The 16,199-nt window shown below is 48.2% G+C and overlaps 1 protein-coding gene across 8 annotated transcripts in view; it reads right to left on the reverse strand.

The window, feature by feature from the left end:
• The window catches only part of LOC119446040 (uncharacterized), a 58,389-nt gene that overhangs the window by 28,291 nt on the left and 13,899 nt on the right, over positions 1-16,199 (reverse strand). For 7 of the 8 annotated variants that reach the window (XR_007466101.1, XM_049663831.1, XM_049663838.1 and 4 more), the window contains 4 exons: positions 13,054-13,146; positions 10,810-10,872; positions 5,450-5,579; positions 3,107-3,168 (listed from right to left, as the gene is read on the reverse strand). Coding sequence is in view for 7 of the 8 variants with exons in the window: in XM_049663831.1 (XP_049519788.1) it covers positions 3,107-3,168; positions 5,450-5,579; positions 10,810-10,872; positions 13,054-13,146 (348 nt within the window). In the remaining variant the exon portion in view is untranslated. The remainder of the gene's footprint in view (positions 1-3,106; positions 3,169-5,449; positions 5,580-10,809; positions 10,873-13,053; positions 13,147-16,199) is intronic. The other variant, XM_049663834.1, reaches the window with a different exon arrangement.

Consider the following 16,199-nt stretch of genomic DNA (forward strand, 5'->3'; position numbering starts at 1 on the left):
ACTTAGAATATAGTGGTCGCTCCCCAAGTCCTCGGCCAAGTTAGACCATGAGACCTCTCCCGTGGTTGCAACAAAGGTGAGGTCTGGGGTGGTATCCCTAGAGCAAGAACTTCCCGTGCGGGTAAGAAACGCGGGGTCCGTTACCAGAGTGAGGTGTAGATCCGAGGCCACTTGCCAGAGCTCAGCTCCTTTGGCAGTGGTGCGAGGGTAGCCCCAAGCGTGATGGGGTGCGTTGAAATCCCCCGCTATCACTATGGGTGCGCCCGCATTGCTAGCGATCGTAATAGCTTTCGATAACAACGTGGTGAAGCGATGGTGCCTACCTTTTGGAGAGCTATATATGTGGAGTATGAAGATGCTGTTTCTTAGCTTGCTGCCTGGTATGATCTCTATCAGAGAGTGTTCAACCTTGCTGTGTCTCATGTGTAGATTGTGCGTGATTGAAGTGTACTGGTTAGACACCAACGTGCAGATACCTCTGCCATCTGGACTTTTCGTGATGTGGGGTGTGTAGCCCGACAGGCTCACCATTTCCGTCAGCGTCTCCTGCAGCATAATAACTTGTGGTCGGATTGACTGGGATTTGATGTACTGCTGTAGGGCTGCCCTTTTTGACTGGAAGCCCCAACAGTTCCATTGCCAAATTATAAAATTGTTATGGTGTCCCGCCATTGTTGAGTATCGCTGGAGGTTTCTCCTGCGAATTGCTACGGGATGGCAGCGTCTGTGCGATCGTGACCTTAGGATTTACTTTGACCGGGGTAGCCTCGGCTGAGTGTATAACCTTAATTTGGTCAGCTTCAATCTTTGTGATTCTGCTGTCCAATGCCGCTATCGACTGGACCACTGCCTTTAGTGCATTTTTGATATCGGCTAAGGTATCCTTGACCTGCGTTTTGAAATCTGCATTCTCGTCCTTGGCCTGATTTGCTAGCGCTCTCCTTTTTGTGGGTTTTGCCCCTGGCTGGACGTCCATAGGGATCTCATCGAGGATCGTAGCCGATGCCGCCACTGTACCGGGATGCGTGATAGGAGGAGACGGTGATGGAACCGGGTGGGATTTCCTTAAGTCGGCCATTTCAGCTCTAAGTTGCTCAACAATTGATCTAAGGCTAGCAATTTCTCTCTGCATCTGTACAAAAATATCCGTATGTTGCTCTGGATGAGTACCCCCCTTTACCTGTGGCTGTAGGCTCTTAATCATGGATGCCCAGGTCTGGTGCTGATCTCCTTGCTGCATAGCGATGCGGACGGCAGGTACACTGGAGCGGGAACGGCCCCTGGATCTCGAACGGCCTCTGGATACCGAACGGTCACCCGCTCCGCCCCTGGAACGGGAGCGCCCTCGCGATGGGAGTAGTTGTTGGCTGACGTCAGGCGAGCGCCAGCTGCTGCTCTGGCCCGCAGCGGTATCGCGTCCACCTGCGCCGGCTGGTAGCGGCGGGAAGTCTCCGCCGCCATATGTGAAGTTTATGTCGTCGTCGATGTCTTCCGCAAAGGCCAACGTATATTGTATAAGCCGCTCTCTTCTTCTTCTTCGGACTATGTAAGGCACTTAAAAACGTTGTTTACACGTCTTGTCTGCCGTGAGATGTGGGCCCCCGCACAACTTGCATTCCGGGGTGCAGACGTGACCCTCCGGAGGAGATTGAATACCGCAGCCTCTACAGACCGCCTCTTCTGGGTTGGGACAAACATCGACTCGATGACCGAGCTTTCCACAGGCATAACAGACATCCGTCTGTCTGCGAAACAGGTTGCAACGCACCAAGCTTTTGCCACGCATGATGTAATTAGGAACTTTTAGTCCGTCAAAGAGGACTATCACCGTGGTGGAATTCTTGATTCTCTTGACCTGTAGTGCAGTAGGGTTCCTTTGGTGCACGATAAGTGAATAAAGCTGTTCTTGACCAATGTCCAAGTCTATACCCCTGATGACACCTTTGCATGTGTTGTCGGGGGCAGCTCGGTAGGCTCTAACTTCAAAACTGGCCTTATCGATAGTAATAGTGTTGATCTTGGAGTATTCCCTGGCGTTCTTCTCCGCCGGGGTACTGATAACTGCGATGTTCTGCATCATGTTCGGGCAAACCACGTCTTCTGCGACGTCTTCTTCACTGAGCTGCTGCAGCCATTGCGAGTGAGTGGGCAAACTTGATTTGACTCACATTTCTCATGTCGAGGCCATTTCTAGGTCTCACGATGATTCGATGGTGGTCTTTTGGGAGGTGAGGAAGTCTCGAAGCAGCAATAACGCGCCTCTTCAATGCAGCTCGGGAGCGATGAGACGACTCCGCGTTGCGGGGCATCGAGACGCTTGCTTGCGTCTAATTCGGGGGGGTATGCATCGTATGAAGTTTGCGTTTAGCGGTGGCCACGGACCACCCAGAGTCTTGAAGATAATCGGGAGTGATATCCTCTCCATCGACGGAGATTTGCATAGACATCTTCAGCGTAGAGTGCGGGAAAACCCTTGCGGGAACGGCCGGCGGCCGCTCCGCCGATGGGTAGCTAGGCCTAGCGCGGTAGGAAAAAAAGACTTGAAAAAGAGGTCGAAAAGTCCACCCACCGTGAAAAACTTGCTCGCGATGAAATCCTTGTGACATTATGCGTTGAGTGGCACGAAAATTCGCTCACAAATAGGCAAGAAACTAACGGGAAACATTCTCGAAAGCAGGAGCCGATATTTGCTCGGGCGGTCTAGTCGGCGTCCTCGCGCGTCTCGGGAAGTAATACATTTTAATAATTAGAAAAAGTGGTCTCTGTGCGCAAGGAAATATTAAATTTTTACAGGAGCAGTATAGATGATTTAAAGCATTGTTATGAACCCGCCGTGGTTGCTTAGTGGCTATGGTGTTGGGCTGCTAAACACGAGGCCACGGCGATCGTATTTCGATTGGGGCGAAATGTGGAAATCTAAGTACGCGGGTGTTTTCGCATTTCGCCCCCCTCGAAATGCGGCCGCCGTGGCCGGGATTCGATCAGCCACTGAGCAACCACGGCGGGTGGGTGGGTGGGTGGGTGCCCGCTTCAATGGATGGATACTCTCAAAGTGGCAAATGTTCACCAAGAAATGCATCGCATGTAATATCACCACGCAGCTCACCTGTGGGGTGACGCTCATGTTAACAGCGATGCAAGGAGGCCTCGGAAACTCCTTCAATATATCTGCGAGGAAAACATTATTCACGCTGGAATCAATATAAGACTATGAATCAACCAGGAAAAATGAAACTTCAGTGATTATTTCATTGACCAAAACTCAGTTAATGCGAACCACACTACTTGAGCGACCGCTTTACGCTCTAGACCACAGGGGCTGCCTTGAGCAACGTGCTAAACATACGACATGGATAGGATAGGAACAAACTTTATTTGTCCAACGGTTATGGCTGTTGGTGCCCGGGGCAAGGCTGCCAGGGGTCCATCACCGCAGAAAAATCTTGCGGGATCCTCGGCTATGGCCCTGGCCCGCTGGATGGCCCACTCCTGGTCCTCGGGTGCCTTGTTGAAGAGGGCGGCTTGCCATCTCTCAGCGAGGCGCCCCGCTTCAGAGGGTCCTGCTGTTGTCTTCCCCCTCCCGCTTGGTCCTTCTTCCTCATGGCGTTGGCATTCCCAAAGCACATGGCCTATATCGGCCCGTTCGTCCTCGCGCCACGGGCAGCCGGGCGACGGGTGCAGCGCGGGCCACAGGCGGTGCAGGTGGTAGGGGTTGGTGAAAGTGCCCGTCTGCAACCGCCTCAGGTCGACTGCCTGGGACCTGTCCAGCTGCCCGTGGGGTTGTGGATATTTCTTACGTTCTTTCCTGTAGTGATCAAGAACGTCTCTGTACGAGGCCGAAAACTCCTCGTCCCCGTGGCTCCCAGCTCCATCAGCCGCGATTTGGGTTGTGTTGGTAACTCCTCCGCTGGGGTCCCGCACAACAACGGCGGCGGCTGCCCTCTGGGCTGCCCTCGACGAAATGGGCGCGCTCGTTGTGGTTGGGCTGGATGCCGGTGTGTTTTCGGCCGTTAGTATTGATGTTGTTGTCGCGGCTGTTGTCTTTGTTAGTGCCAAGCTCCCCGACGTGCGCGGGGAACCATTTGAGGGAGTTGTTCGTAATCGTGCCGGACACGAAGTCCCTGGCTCTGGCCTTGAGCATGCGCGCCACATCCGCGGACACCCAACCTTTGGTGTAGTTCGGGATCGCTGATTTGGAGTCGCTTATGATCAGGCTATCCTCCGTACCTCCGTGGAGTACCGCGAGGGCTATGGCCATCACCTCCGCTGCTTCCGCCGACGGCAGCCTCGCTGATGCCGTGACTCGGATCCTTCCCTTCGTATCTACACGACCGCCATAGAGAAGGCGGGCGCCGCCGCCGCCGTCGGCCGGCCGTGCCGTTGATGTTGCCGCTGTTGCTGCTGCCGTTTTTGTCGTAGTAGTAGTAGTGGTGGTGGTGTTGGCATCCCCAGTACGACATGACACGCGACTTACGCTGCGGATGTCCCCGGCGTTTGAACTGCAACCCCACTAAGGCGCTTATAGCAGTCCTGCTGCATGCATGGGTCTATGAGGTTCTGTATATAACCTTTATGCTGATGCATTTCACGCACGTGTGTGTGTGTGAGTGTGTGTGTGCGCCTTTTTACAGCGAAAGCTGTATATGGCTAGGCGAAACGAAGAACCGTTCGTCCTATGTTTCGCTAAACGTCTCTATTGGCTGCACCGTCAGTTACGTCGTTCTCTACGTCGCACCCAAGTGCGCGCGCCATTGGCAGCGCCGTTAGTGACGTCGTTAGCGAACGCGTTCCCGCCACTGCCACGTTGACGCTGCTCTGCCCGCAACGCCACTTCCTCCGCTCGCCGTTATCACATGCGTTCGATATCTCGAGTTAGCTCGGCGTCGTGGTTAGCAGCATCCGCCCGCCATTGGCGCTTGCGTTCCCCTAGAGACACAAACATGTAACCAATAATTGAGAAACGCTTCAATACAGCGGGGCCGCACGTTCCAGCTTCGCTGGTTAACCATCTGTACGTAGTGCATGGGCGGTGTTTTTTTTTTTTTCTCACTTCTTTTTTTTTTTTTTTACTCCTCACCGTCTTATTCGTTTTAGCATGCCTAGCCTGTTGTTAAGATAATTAGATATGATTATAGTACTATATTTATCCCTTTACCTCTCATGAGCGCACGACTTAACACGTTTAAGGAGTTTTGTTAGGACTTTTCAGTTTAGATATATAGAAACAAAAGCAATGCTATATGCTGAACCATCGTACTTGCCCAGGAATATCATTGAGTTTATTTAACAACAAAAAAAAAAGAGACAACCATGGATCAATGTGTCACTGCACTAAACCGAGCGCTTAATCACTTTGTCATCAGTGGTGCCGAAGATAGAAAACAAATGAGAGAAGTAGCAAATCTCAAAAACAAACCAACTCGTGCTAAGCTTCGAAAATAGTGCTTACGAGCGAGTTGCAAGTTCCTCAAATCCACTTCGAAGTTGGTACTGAAGTCATCAACTCGGCACTTTCCATAAGCGCACAATCCGAGAGTAATGCTTGCTGTGTTGTCGTCTTCTGTTCTCGTGATGTTGTACTGTGTAAAGCAAAATAGTGATGATTACTACACAAGTGAGAAAAGTAAATCAAATAAGATTCAGCTATCCAAGGGATTCAACAGTTCCAACTAGACACATCAAACATAGTGAATAAACACATAAAAAGGGGGCATTTACCACTTTACTTGAAGTACCCGCCTTGACCACAAACGCACAGACGCATGCACAGATACAAAGACAAACGATTCTCCATAGTTTCGTCTCGAGCACTGCACGGGCTCGGGCTTACCCGAGAGCCCGGGCCCGGCCCGGCCCGTGGGCCAGGCCGGGCCGGGTAGAACAGTTTTATCACGGCCTCGGGCCGGGCTCGGGCACGGCGTGTGATTTTTGACCCGGGCTCGGGTCGGGCTCGGGTTTTTTGACGCGGGCCCGGGCCGGGCTCGGGCTTTCTGGTGGTGAGCATGTAACGTGCAGCGAGTTATTCTCGGGCGTCTCAACTCTGAAAAACATTATTTTTCGGTCTCGGGCCGGGTTCGGGCCGGTTTCGAGTCGGGCTCGGGCCGGGCTCGGGCCTAAGGTAAAGGGGTGGCGGGCCGGGCCGGGCGGGTAACGTAGATTATTTCCGGGCCCGGGCCGGGCCCGGGTCTCGCCATAAATGTTTTATCGGGCTCGGGCGGGCAGTCCAACGTAAAAACGGACCCGGGCCGGGCCCGTGCAGTGCTCTAGTTTTGTCCACGGCTGGCAGCAGTCAGAGGGATACCTATCTCAGTATCATCTTTCTTCCTAGATAGAAACAGCGCTCGCATAAAACTCTTTTACTAACAGCACCGTTCACCAAATATGTTTTAACGTCCACAATCTGCAGATACTAGAATTACCGCCACTGAATAACGCCACCGATCTCGGCGGGGTTGTTTTCGTTTGTCATATCCGGATTTATCCATGCAAAGCATCTTACCTTAGCGGCATGTGTAAGTCCGCCTGCTCATCGCGTACAGAACTGTCATTCCTTACGCGTTTTGCCTTCGTCAATGCGTAACGCTCTCACTACAGTGGCTGGGCACATGAACGACCTCCACATCTTGTGCCCGAAGCATCGTGGGCATCACCGTACTGCCGCCGTTCTCTCTGTCCTTTTTTTCCTGTAGGGCTCTGGGTCCTTCCTGTTAGGGATGAACACAGTCGCTGGGATGAGCTTCTGCGCCTATACGCGGTTGATTGTGCCACCATCCTCAAGCTGCTGCCATTCTGAGCATTTAACTTAAATCACGTGACGCACCGACCATGGTTGCGGTGACCCGCGAACACCCGCTCTGCCGTGAGTGACGTTTGCTCTACTATCTTAATCACATGCGGGGGGAATAACATGTTGGTGGGTCGAGGGGCAATATTGTTGACCGGTCAGTCAGTATGTGACTACTCTAAAAAATGAAGCCTTTGCTTTAGCACCTATCCGCCATTTTCGTTCGCTGCGCAGATCTGTCACGTCACGTGCAGCTCGTTCGGTGGCGGCGGCCGCGGAATCTAACAGACGTGCTGCAGCCGGCCAAACTATCTGACCTTTACGCGCATCGTGGCTTAAGGCGGTGTTATCTTTAACGCACACGTTTATCTGTATGACTGGGCTCTAATTGGGCGAGCTAGACATCAGGGTACATTTAGCGGATGAGAGGAGGCATAGCTGTCCGACAATAAATCATCCAACACAAACCAGGTGCCTGCCATACGTGACGTGTTCAAACTGATAATAGCTGGCTGCAAATAGCTTTGACTTAAATGGTGCGCAAATTATGAGACAGCGCATGTATGGACTGAGGGCCTATAATGCGACGTTCTGTATTTTTCTTTCCAGTTAGGCGCCATCTGCAAGCATTTCTCCTATTATTGAGCACCGCAGAAAATACGTTCCATTCTGCTTAATGCCGGAGCCGCGAAAAGTTGTTCTCATGACGCCAACGCAAGATTCCGAAGTTGGTATTTCGCAGTCCGACCCATGGCATGGCATCTTGGCACAACAGCTGCCGCCATCGTTACAGCCTGCGCGGTCGCGTGTTATGACAGCGGTTCCGGGTTCTTCGATTTTTTCTTTCGCCAGCCGTGAGGGGAAGGGGGACAGTTGTCATCTTTGCCTCCGCCCCGTTGTCAGACTAAACGCCGCACGCAACAGCACATCACATCAGGGAGGAGCTTTGCGCCGATCCTAACTCTCTTGCATGCGTAATCATGCGAACGACAATTAAAATTTGGAGTCGGATATCTCGGAGCACAGACACGCTAGAAGAATTCTTAAAACTGATCCTATGTAGAAACACGACTACCTCTAACTTTTCAATACAAACATACACAGTTACTGCAGTCAAAAAAAGTTAATTATTCAATTTTAGTTAATTGGGCTGCTGATAGCGATAATTATCATCTTTCTCGCCCCCCCTCCCCCTGGCCACATGACGTATTTGCATAGCTGGTCCTCGCGTGCCTCCCAGTGCCTAATTTTAAGAAAACCATAAATCTTAATTTTGAACAACCTGTATATTGCGGTTACACGTGTCACGAACCCGAATATAACGCGAGGCGCATTCCGAGTCTGAAAATTTGGGGAAAAAAGATGTCCGCGTTATATTCGGGCCCATACGGTAATTCGAAAGCCTCATTCACGTTAGTTAGGGAACAGAAAATATAAACATCCTAATTGAATGCATCATTTGTGTTAAAATAAAACAAAGCACACCACTTAGTGCTAAATTTGGCTTATTTCCTTGCTTTTCCCATCCGCGTTCTGACAAATGCGAAAACGTCGCCCGTGGAAGCTACGCTGATTCATTATCTGCTTCAAGAAACCGCAATTAAGCGTTGTCAAACTCTGCCGGCACCCGCCCTGTTGGTGTAGTGGCTTTAATGTTGCCCTGCTAAGGCCCGAAGGCGCGGGATCTAATCCCCGACGCGGCAGCCGCATTTCGATGGGGGCTAAATGCGAAAATGCCCGTGATCCGTGCATTGGGTAGAGGTTAAAGAAATACCCAGTCGGTCAAAATAAATCCGGAGTCCCCCACTATGGCTTGCCTCAAAATCATGTTGTAGTTTTGGCACGGGAAACCCCGGAATTTAACTCGGCCGGACTTCTTGGCGCAGGAGTACACATGCAGAAGCTCCGCCCATGTACCTTTCACTTCACTGCCATAAAAGGGCTGTCCGTGAGTTATTGGCCCACAGAAAACGTGTCAGCTTAAAACATGCGCTTCGTCTTAGTGGATGTACAGTAAGAGAATCATTGCGCATATTTCACAAGATATCCCTGTCTCTGTTTACACCGAAGCGTTACTCACGTGGCACTCGAGCTGGTGGCGTACGCTACAATTGGTATTCCCTCAATATGGTGCTTAGGAATTAAATATACATGAGTAAAGAAGGATGAAAAAGAGAGTAACACACAAACGAGTCACATACAAGGCGTGTGTGTATGTTTTTTTTTAGATTATGCATTTTTTTTATTTAGCTGTGGCAAATAGCATAATCTTAGTAATTAAGCTGGATTACTCAAAGAGGCGGACGTGGCCTGTACAAGAAATCAAAATGCCTAATCAACTAATTAACAATAATGTTAGTAATTTACTTTTAAATTATTTAATCTACGACGCAAATTGCAATGAAGGAATTGTATGCGGTGAGTTCGCAATTAAGGCGTATTCACTTTAAATTAACTTTGAGGATTGCACTAGTTTCGAGATATTAATTCCCCAAGTTGGCGACGAAATACATGGGCGACCCAGTTAATTGTGTGGTTTCATACATAAAACGGTTTTTTTTTTTTTAGACAAGTAACTGTAACAACAGCGCCTTCTTACCGCTAGTTTGACAGCGAATATCTGGAAACCCGTGCCATCCTCAGAATTCGCTCTAAGTGGATATGTCCTACAAAACCCCCCATTGCAATTGTAATATTCCAATATGCGCAGTAAAGTAATTATCTCAAAGTTAATTTAGCAAATTATTGTTCATTAGTCGATTATGCATCTCGATTTCTCGTGGGAGTAATATCCACTACTTCGAGTAACCCATCAAGGGCGCTCTCCGTCACAGGCAATTTCTAAACATTCTGCATAATCGAAAAAAAAAAGAACGCCCCGTATAGGGAAGCCAACAGGGACACCACTCACGCTGTATTGCTTTCACACATCCCTCGCTTAGATGTAGCATGAGGTTCCTATGCTTTCGTTTTAAAGCGTAAACGTTTATTTCGCTCTTTCGCCTGTTTTCGTGGCCATTGGTCACGCATGGTTGGAATTTCACCACCTCGGTGCCGATGCAATGGTACCGATGCAAAGGTCACGCTTTGTTGCGCAACCGATCGAGCTTTTAGGTTGCATTCGACACCATACTATGCATTATAGCTCTTTGAGACGCACGTGACCTCGCGCGAGAGCTGCGGGCCATCTGCAGGACTATATGTTTTGTATAAGAGCACTTAATTACGAAACACAGCCCTCATCTTCTCCCGCCACCCTCTCCCCATGTGACGGCTGCGGTAGAAGGCTGCGCGGAGGGGAAAGGAAGCTGGTAGTCGCCTTCCATGCCAGTGCTCGCGCCACTGCGGACAACGCACACATGACGAATCGGCTTACGCGTGTAGTCACCCATACTACCACCATAAATCAGCTGGTTAACGGATCTATCGCCTGCGCAAATATGCAATGAAACGGATGCCTAACCTGATTAGATGGTACAACTGTTTTTATATGACCTGTGGCAGATGACATAGTTTTAGTCATTAAGTTCGATCACTCAACTAATACCACAACTGATGCATGCCTTCAAGTATACCATTCTTTTGATAAAGCGAATAGCTTTCTAGAAGCATTAGGCTATTCGCTTACATCTACAATCACCGTTGATGGTTTCTTTACATCTTTTTTTTTTCTTGGTGGTTAATTTATTGCCCCTTTCTAGCAGACGCATTTTCATTACCAGGAACGAGCAAGACCCAGTGTCATTTATGCCGGCTGATGCAGGACTGAAGTAATGGCCGAAAGGGGGCATAGTGATTGCTATATTATGAACTACAATGGTAAAGATGGTGATATTATGACGGTCATAGGGGTGCTCTGAATCTTTCTTTTTTCCATCTAGAGCATGAAAAGGGAGGTCGTAGATATTGTTCACATGTTTATCTTTTTTTCCTTCGATTGGCGAGCATAAAACGGGAATCCCTTCCGCGTAGTGAGAGCCTTGTTGCTGATATAAGAACGTAGAGAGATACCACATTTAACGTACGATGCAATATCGCGCGGCCGGCATGAGGCCGCGGTTTTCGCAGTTGCAATTCCGCATAACTTCCTGCAATAGAGAAGAAACATGCGAAATTAATTCATATTCGTATAGGGTACGCGACATGCATCACTACAATCTTTGTGTTACACCAGGTCCTCGCCATGCACGTAATATTTGCTTGATGCTAATAACTCGGCACCTGGTTCGGTGAAGTAATGGGATCCGAGAAACCTTTAAGTATAGTCAAGGAGACCCAAGCAACGTTTAAATCTTCATGTTGACTTTCTTCTGCCGGATGTATTCATCGATTCATTGACAACGTTTGTATGGATTCGCCGGATGTATTCATCGATTCATTGACAACGTTTGTATGGATTCGGTATGGCCACATAGCACTTCACAGATCCAATTTGTCGCAATAAGCCAATCTTGGTGGCTCAAACTTCGCATTAGGGAGTATCGTAATTGTCGGTGAATTTTTTTCTCCTCTTCGATTTATTTGTGCCGTGGTATGTGTAGAAGACGTAAGCAATAACGTGAAGTCGATAGCGCCTGCGTGTGCCTCACGTCTTCTTTTCGTCCGTCTGTTTTGTGATACTCTACACGACTTAATTAAAGTTCGAAAGTCATGCTATGCGTGACCTTTCTTCGTTCTTTGCCGTTGTTCCCCTTAAAGGCCAACTGCAGCTAAATTTCACTTTGGCCAGATACATTGTAAAGTGAATAGCACATATTCCACTTAACCGATCTTGGTAAGCCGCAGGGCTGGTAATATAGTATGCTTTTCTTGTTAGAATGTAGCTTTCAACAGCACCTAAACCGACGGACGACGGGTGCGTGTGGTGGTTGGCGCCAATGACGTAAGTCCCATCAACCCACCTTTGAGATTTTCCAACGCTCCGCCGGCATCCGCGGGGGCTCGAGCCGGCTCGCGTCGTCATGCCTGGATTACCACACATACCAATCAAAGCACGTGATTGTCTGACCTTATCGACAGCGAGAGGGATCGTCATGGCACCCCGAGGAGGCCGCGGTTTCACTAAATCGCAGCGGCGTGGCATGCAATTTCCCTATTTACACGTTACGTAGTTAAAGCTAAGCAGGTTTACGGGCCAGCGGGGCCAGCGTGTTTACGAAGCGGGCCGCTCGCTCCGCTGGTTTCCACTCGCCAGTGGAACACGCGCAGCGGTCTAGCGTTTTTGCGAAACAAACATGGCGCCCACCCGCACGAACAGCGGCATGTCGTCGGCACCGTATTCAAACGCTCACCTGGAGGCGAAAAAGTCTCTGAGGTGTTTCGCCACTGAAGAGGCCCTCTGTATACCGCGAAAGGTTTCCGCAACGAGGCCGTTTGAAGTGGATGACCACGATCGAGAACCTGAAGCGAGCGTACGGATCTTTTCCCAGTAACTCGAACCTTATTCGACGGGTGGCGCAGCAAAGCACTCCGCTTTAACTCCGCTCGACAGAGAGAGGGATCGCTGAGCTAAAGCTATTCCTTTCGGGCGCCACTCCGCTGCCGTCTGCGCTCGCCCGCTGGGCCCCCTGGCCCGTAAACCCGCTCAGCTATAACTGTCTAAGGCCGTATGTTTCCCTATAGTTATTACGGAATGTATATGGATTCTGTATAAATTCCGTATAAATTCCGTAAATTTTCCGTAAGAATCATACTGAAAACGTACGGAATAGGAATGCATACGGAAATTTTGAATAGAGAAGTTGGGACGGGTGCGCCATTCCGATCTTGGAGGCCATGCGCAGCACTCGCAGCAACGCGCAACTGTACACGGCCGGGTCGGTGTACCCAATCACGATCAGACTGGCCATGGCACGTGATGCGGAACGGTTTTGTCATGCACCAGGTTGACCGATGGCTAGAAGGCAAATCCGGATTGTGCATGTTCAAGCGCTATCAATAGCAAGCGTATGTGTGGTAGGAAAATATCTCTGAAGTCATGCATGTGGAGGGGGCCGTGCATTAGCTCATGCGTCCCTTCCGGAAAGCGGTAATGACGGTGTTCCTTTTTTTTTTTTTTTTTTTTTTACAGTTTCAATGTCAAACACGGCTATTTATGCGAGCTTTTCGTGACGCTTCCTCGCCTAATTCAAACGTCAAGTTTTGCACGGAGGCTTTTCGGTATCAACATTGTCTTGAAATAGGCTCTTTACGCAGTCCGGAACTTAGTTGCCGTAGGCCTATAAATGCTAGGGACGCCGTATAAATAAATATATTAGAAATCAACTTACCACCGTGGACGTGCACTTTTGGCCGGGTATAGGAATCAAGTCTAAACCATCAAATTTTCCCCTGTAGTAATTCGGAATACATGTGCTGTTGTCCTGCGGTCATTATAGAAACTGTTTTAGCTGCAGCTTTTAGTTCCTTAAAGGAACACTGAGGAGAAAAATTATATTATGTGCATCAGTAAATTAGCCTTCCACAAAATCAAGAAAGCCACTCGTATCGTGATAAGAGGCTTGGTAAGCCATAAAACATGCAAAAACAAAAGACCAGTGGCGACGCCGCTTACAATTTCTGGTACCAGCTTACCGAGACGTCATAGATTTTGATCGTGTTTGCTCGAGCGTTGTTTTTAATTTATCGGTAAATATGAACCGCAATGTGTTCTAAAGGAGCCAAAATCTGAACTTTGCTACGTTCAAATACGCTTACTTAGCTACAGCTGTCCAAATATGAAAAGGCATGTATATACTTTGAGATTTGTGACGTCATCGTGACCTACCAGCGCTGGGGTTTCAGCACGAAATTTATCGAATAGGAACTTGCACTCAATTTTCTCTTGTGATGAGTAGCATATTACCGCGATATTAGCGAAAACAGAATTTCAAAATGATGCTTTATCAAGTGTAAATTTATTTATTGTTTTTCGTTGGTGTCCCTTTAAATGCCAGCGTAGAGGGCTCATCATATGTATATGTATTATTAGACATGTATATGTAACGCACCACGTGGATGACTTCAGGTCAGGCGCGCCACCGCTGTGATTGCGAAATGCCGTCTGTTTTCTTCATCGTCACTACTACGAGACAATGTGTATTATTTACACATGTGCATGTATTATCACGTCTGATATCAATGTACATGAGGATGCCGTGGGCTATAGTCAAGATCTTGTAGCTTTCATACTCGACCCCATGATCACAGTGCGAAATTAATCAAATCAATCAATTGCTCAATCAATAGATCAAAGAAACCACTCTAAAGCAACGCACCCCTGAAAAGCCGGACGCCTCAATCAGTGGGTGGGTGTGCGGCGGGGGGGGGGGGGGGGGGAGGGGGTTTGAACCTCGCTGCTGTCCGCCATCTGAGCCGGGCGCACTACCCGTGCACTTGACCACGACTTGTCAAAACTGCAGTCACGTTCGGCTGACAAAATGCGGGGTTTAATTGCGGTTTCCTTCAAGTTTCATGTGCCTTTCATTATATTTTGGCAAGCTGTCTTGACAATCGGTGTTGTGGCAGGGAATGGTGTGAAAAGAGTTCATGTCGTGTTTTTTATCAAGGAAGTTTTTTTTTTTCTTTTACGAACGCGGCACTTTAGTTATTGTTCCAATTTATATGTAGTTAATATTTAGATCAATTATCGAGCAGTGTGGTTATTCGAGCAAATCTATTCTGCGTAATTCCGCAGGCAAACGGTAGTCTCAATAAAAACATTACATTATTCGTGATTTCATTGACACTACACATAAATCAAGTAAATTAAACTCCTTTTCAGGATAGTTTAAGTATTAAACAAGCCAAAACAAACATTTGAAACCCTGAAAAACGCACTGCTTGTAATAACGTTTCTCGTCTGGTTAAGCGTTGATCTTGGAGATAAGGGTTCCGAAAAAAAAAATATGCAGTTTCTTGTCCCTCTGCATCATGCCAGATATAGATCAGCTCGGCAACTTTGTCTAACAACTTAGGTAGACCAGGACTAGAGGGTTGTGGTGTATAAGATAAAGTAGCCCAAAACCTAAATAAATGAAGTCCTTGCAATGAGCTTCAAATGCAGGTAAAGTTTTAAAGTGTGTGCTTTAATGAAAGGCTATTTAAATTCTTAACACAACGGCTCGAAAAAAAATAGCCTTGCTTTTTCGTGTCTATTCTTCGTAATTCTTGCTCAAAGTGTGACGAACGTATATCTTCAGGTCTATTTCGCGTCTCATAGCACGCTGCAAAAGTCTAGGCCTTAACTGTCGCGTTCTCAATTAAAAAAAAAATAAATTGCCAAATTACCCTGTTCGTCGACTTATGGCTACCATTGGCCTGACAAGATTTTCTACCAATGGCAACTGATTGCAGTCATCATGCGCAACGTGACAATTATAAAACGAAAGAAGAACGCTTCACCAGGTGAACGTAGAGTGCCGTGTTCTATGAAGGAGACACGTGTGATGCGACAGCTATATAGTAACGCTGTGACTTGGGCTTGTTGTTGAAACATTGTGACTAGATGCTAAGGGGTAAAACAATCGATTAGGTCGCCTTCTTTTTAACCGTAACCTGTCCTTTGTTACGCAACAAGCAGCGCACAGGAGTCATGAGGGACATAGTGGCCGAGTACTGCACCATGCAGGGAGGCCAATTCCTGTTCTAGTGAGGGAGTGACTTTGTTGAAGCTTAGTGGGCCTTCCTAATTTGGTTGCACTTGGACTAGAAGTAACCCCACTGTAAGGCGCCACTCCATGCCTGACAGTGTAGTGGACTTGGAGGAAACCCACGAAATTATTCAGCACAAATTACCCGCCTCGCGTATTCTCCCAGGAACAGTTGCCTCAGCACAGCAAGCAAGGCTCTCCTGTACAACAGAATCATTCGGAGGATCGGAAGAGTCCTCACTTGCATCCATCGCTCTCTCTTCCTTGAGACTCATCATCAGCGTTGTTGTCTCTTACATACGAACAGAAACGAATATTTCATCGTTTCCGATATAGCGTGTTCTCGAATTTGACGTGAAGCTAAGAGTGAAGGCTACTTGACGCGCTTTCGAAATTTCCAATACTCGCACCCTCGTAATTTTAACCGAGTTGTTGCTTAGGTGTGTGAACGCCGCCGACAAAAAAAAACAAAAAACAAACATCGTTTGCCGGCAATGTGGGCCAAAGTTGTGCCCCAGTGTGACACCCCCCCTTATGGTGCATGCAGTGCGAGACAGGTGTTATTGAAATGTTGAAATGCTGCGTTGTTACGCGAAGCACGAGGCAGACCAATGAATGGAAACGAGCCAAAAGCTTACCCAAATCTTATAAGAATAAGTTCCTATCTGCGCTAAACAATTTCGATGGTGTGGATTGCTGTAACAGTTCTTTGTTTATAATAAGTACTTTGATGTACATCGCTTTGATAAGCACATTGCTTTTTACGTGTGCATAACTGATTATTT

This window comes from Dermacentor silvarum, chromosome 3, assembly GCF_013339745.2.
Source record: "Dermacentor silvarum isolate Dsil-2018 chromosome 3, BIME_Dsil_1.4, whole genome shotgun sequence".
Taxonomy (NCBI): Eukaryota; Metazoa; Arthropoda; class Arachnida; order Ixodida; family Ixodidae; genus Dermacentor; species Dermacentor silvarum.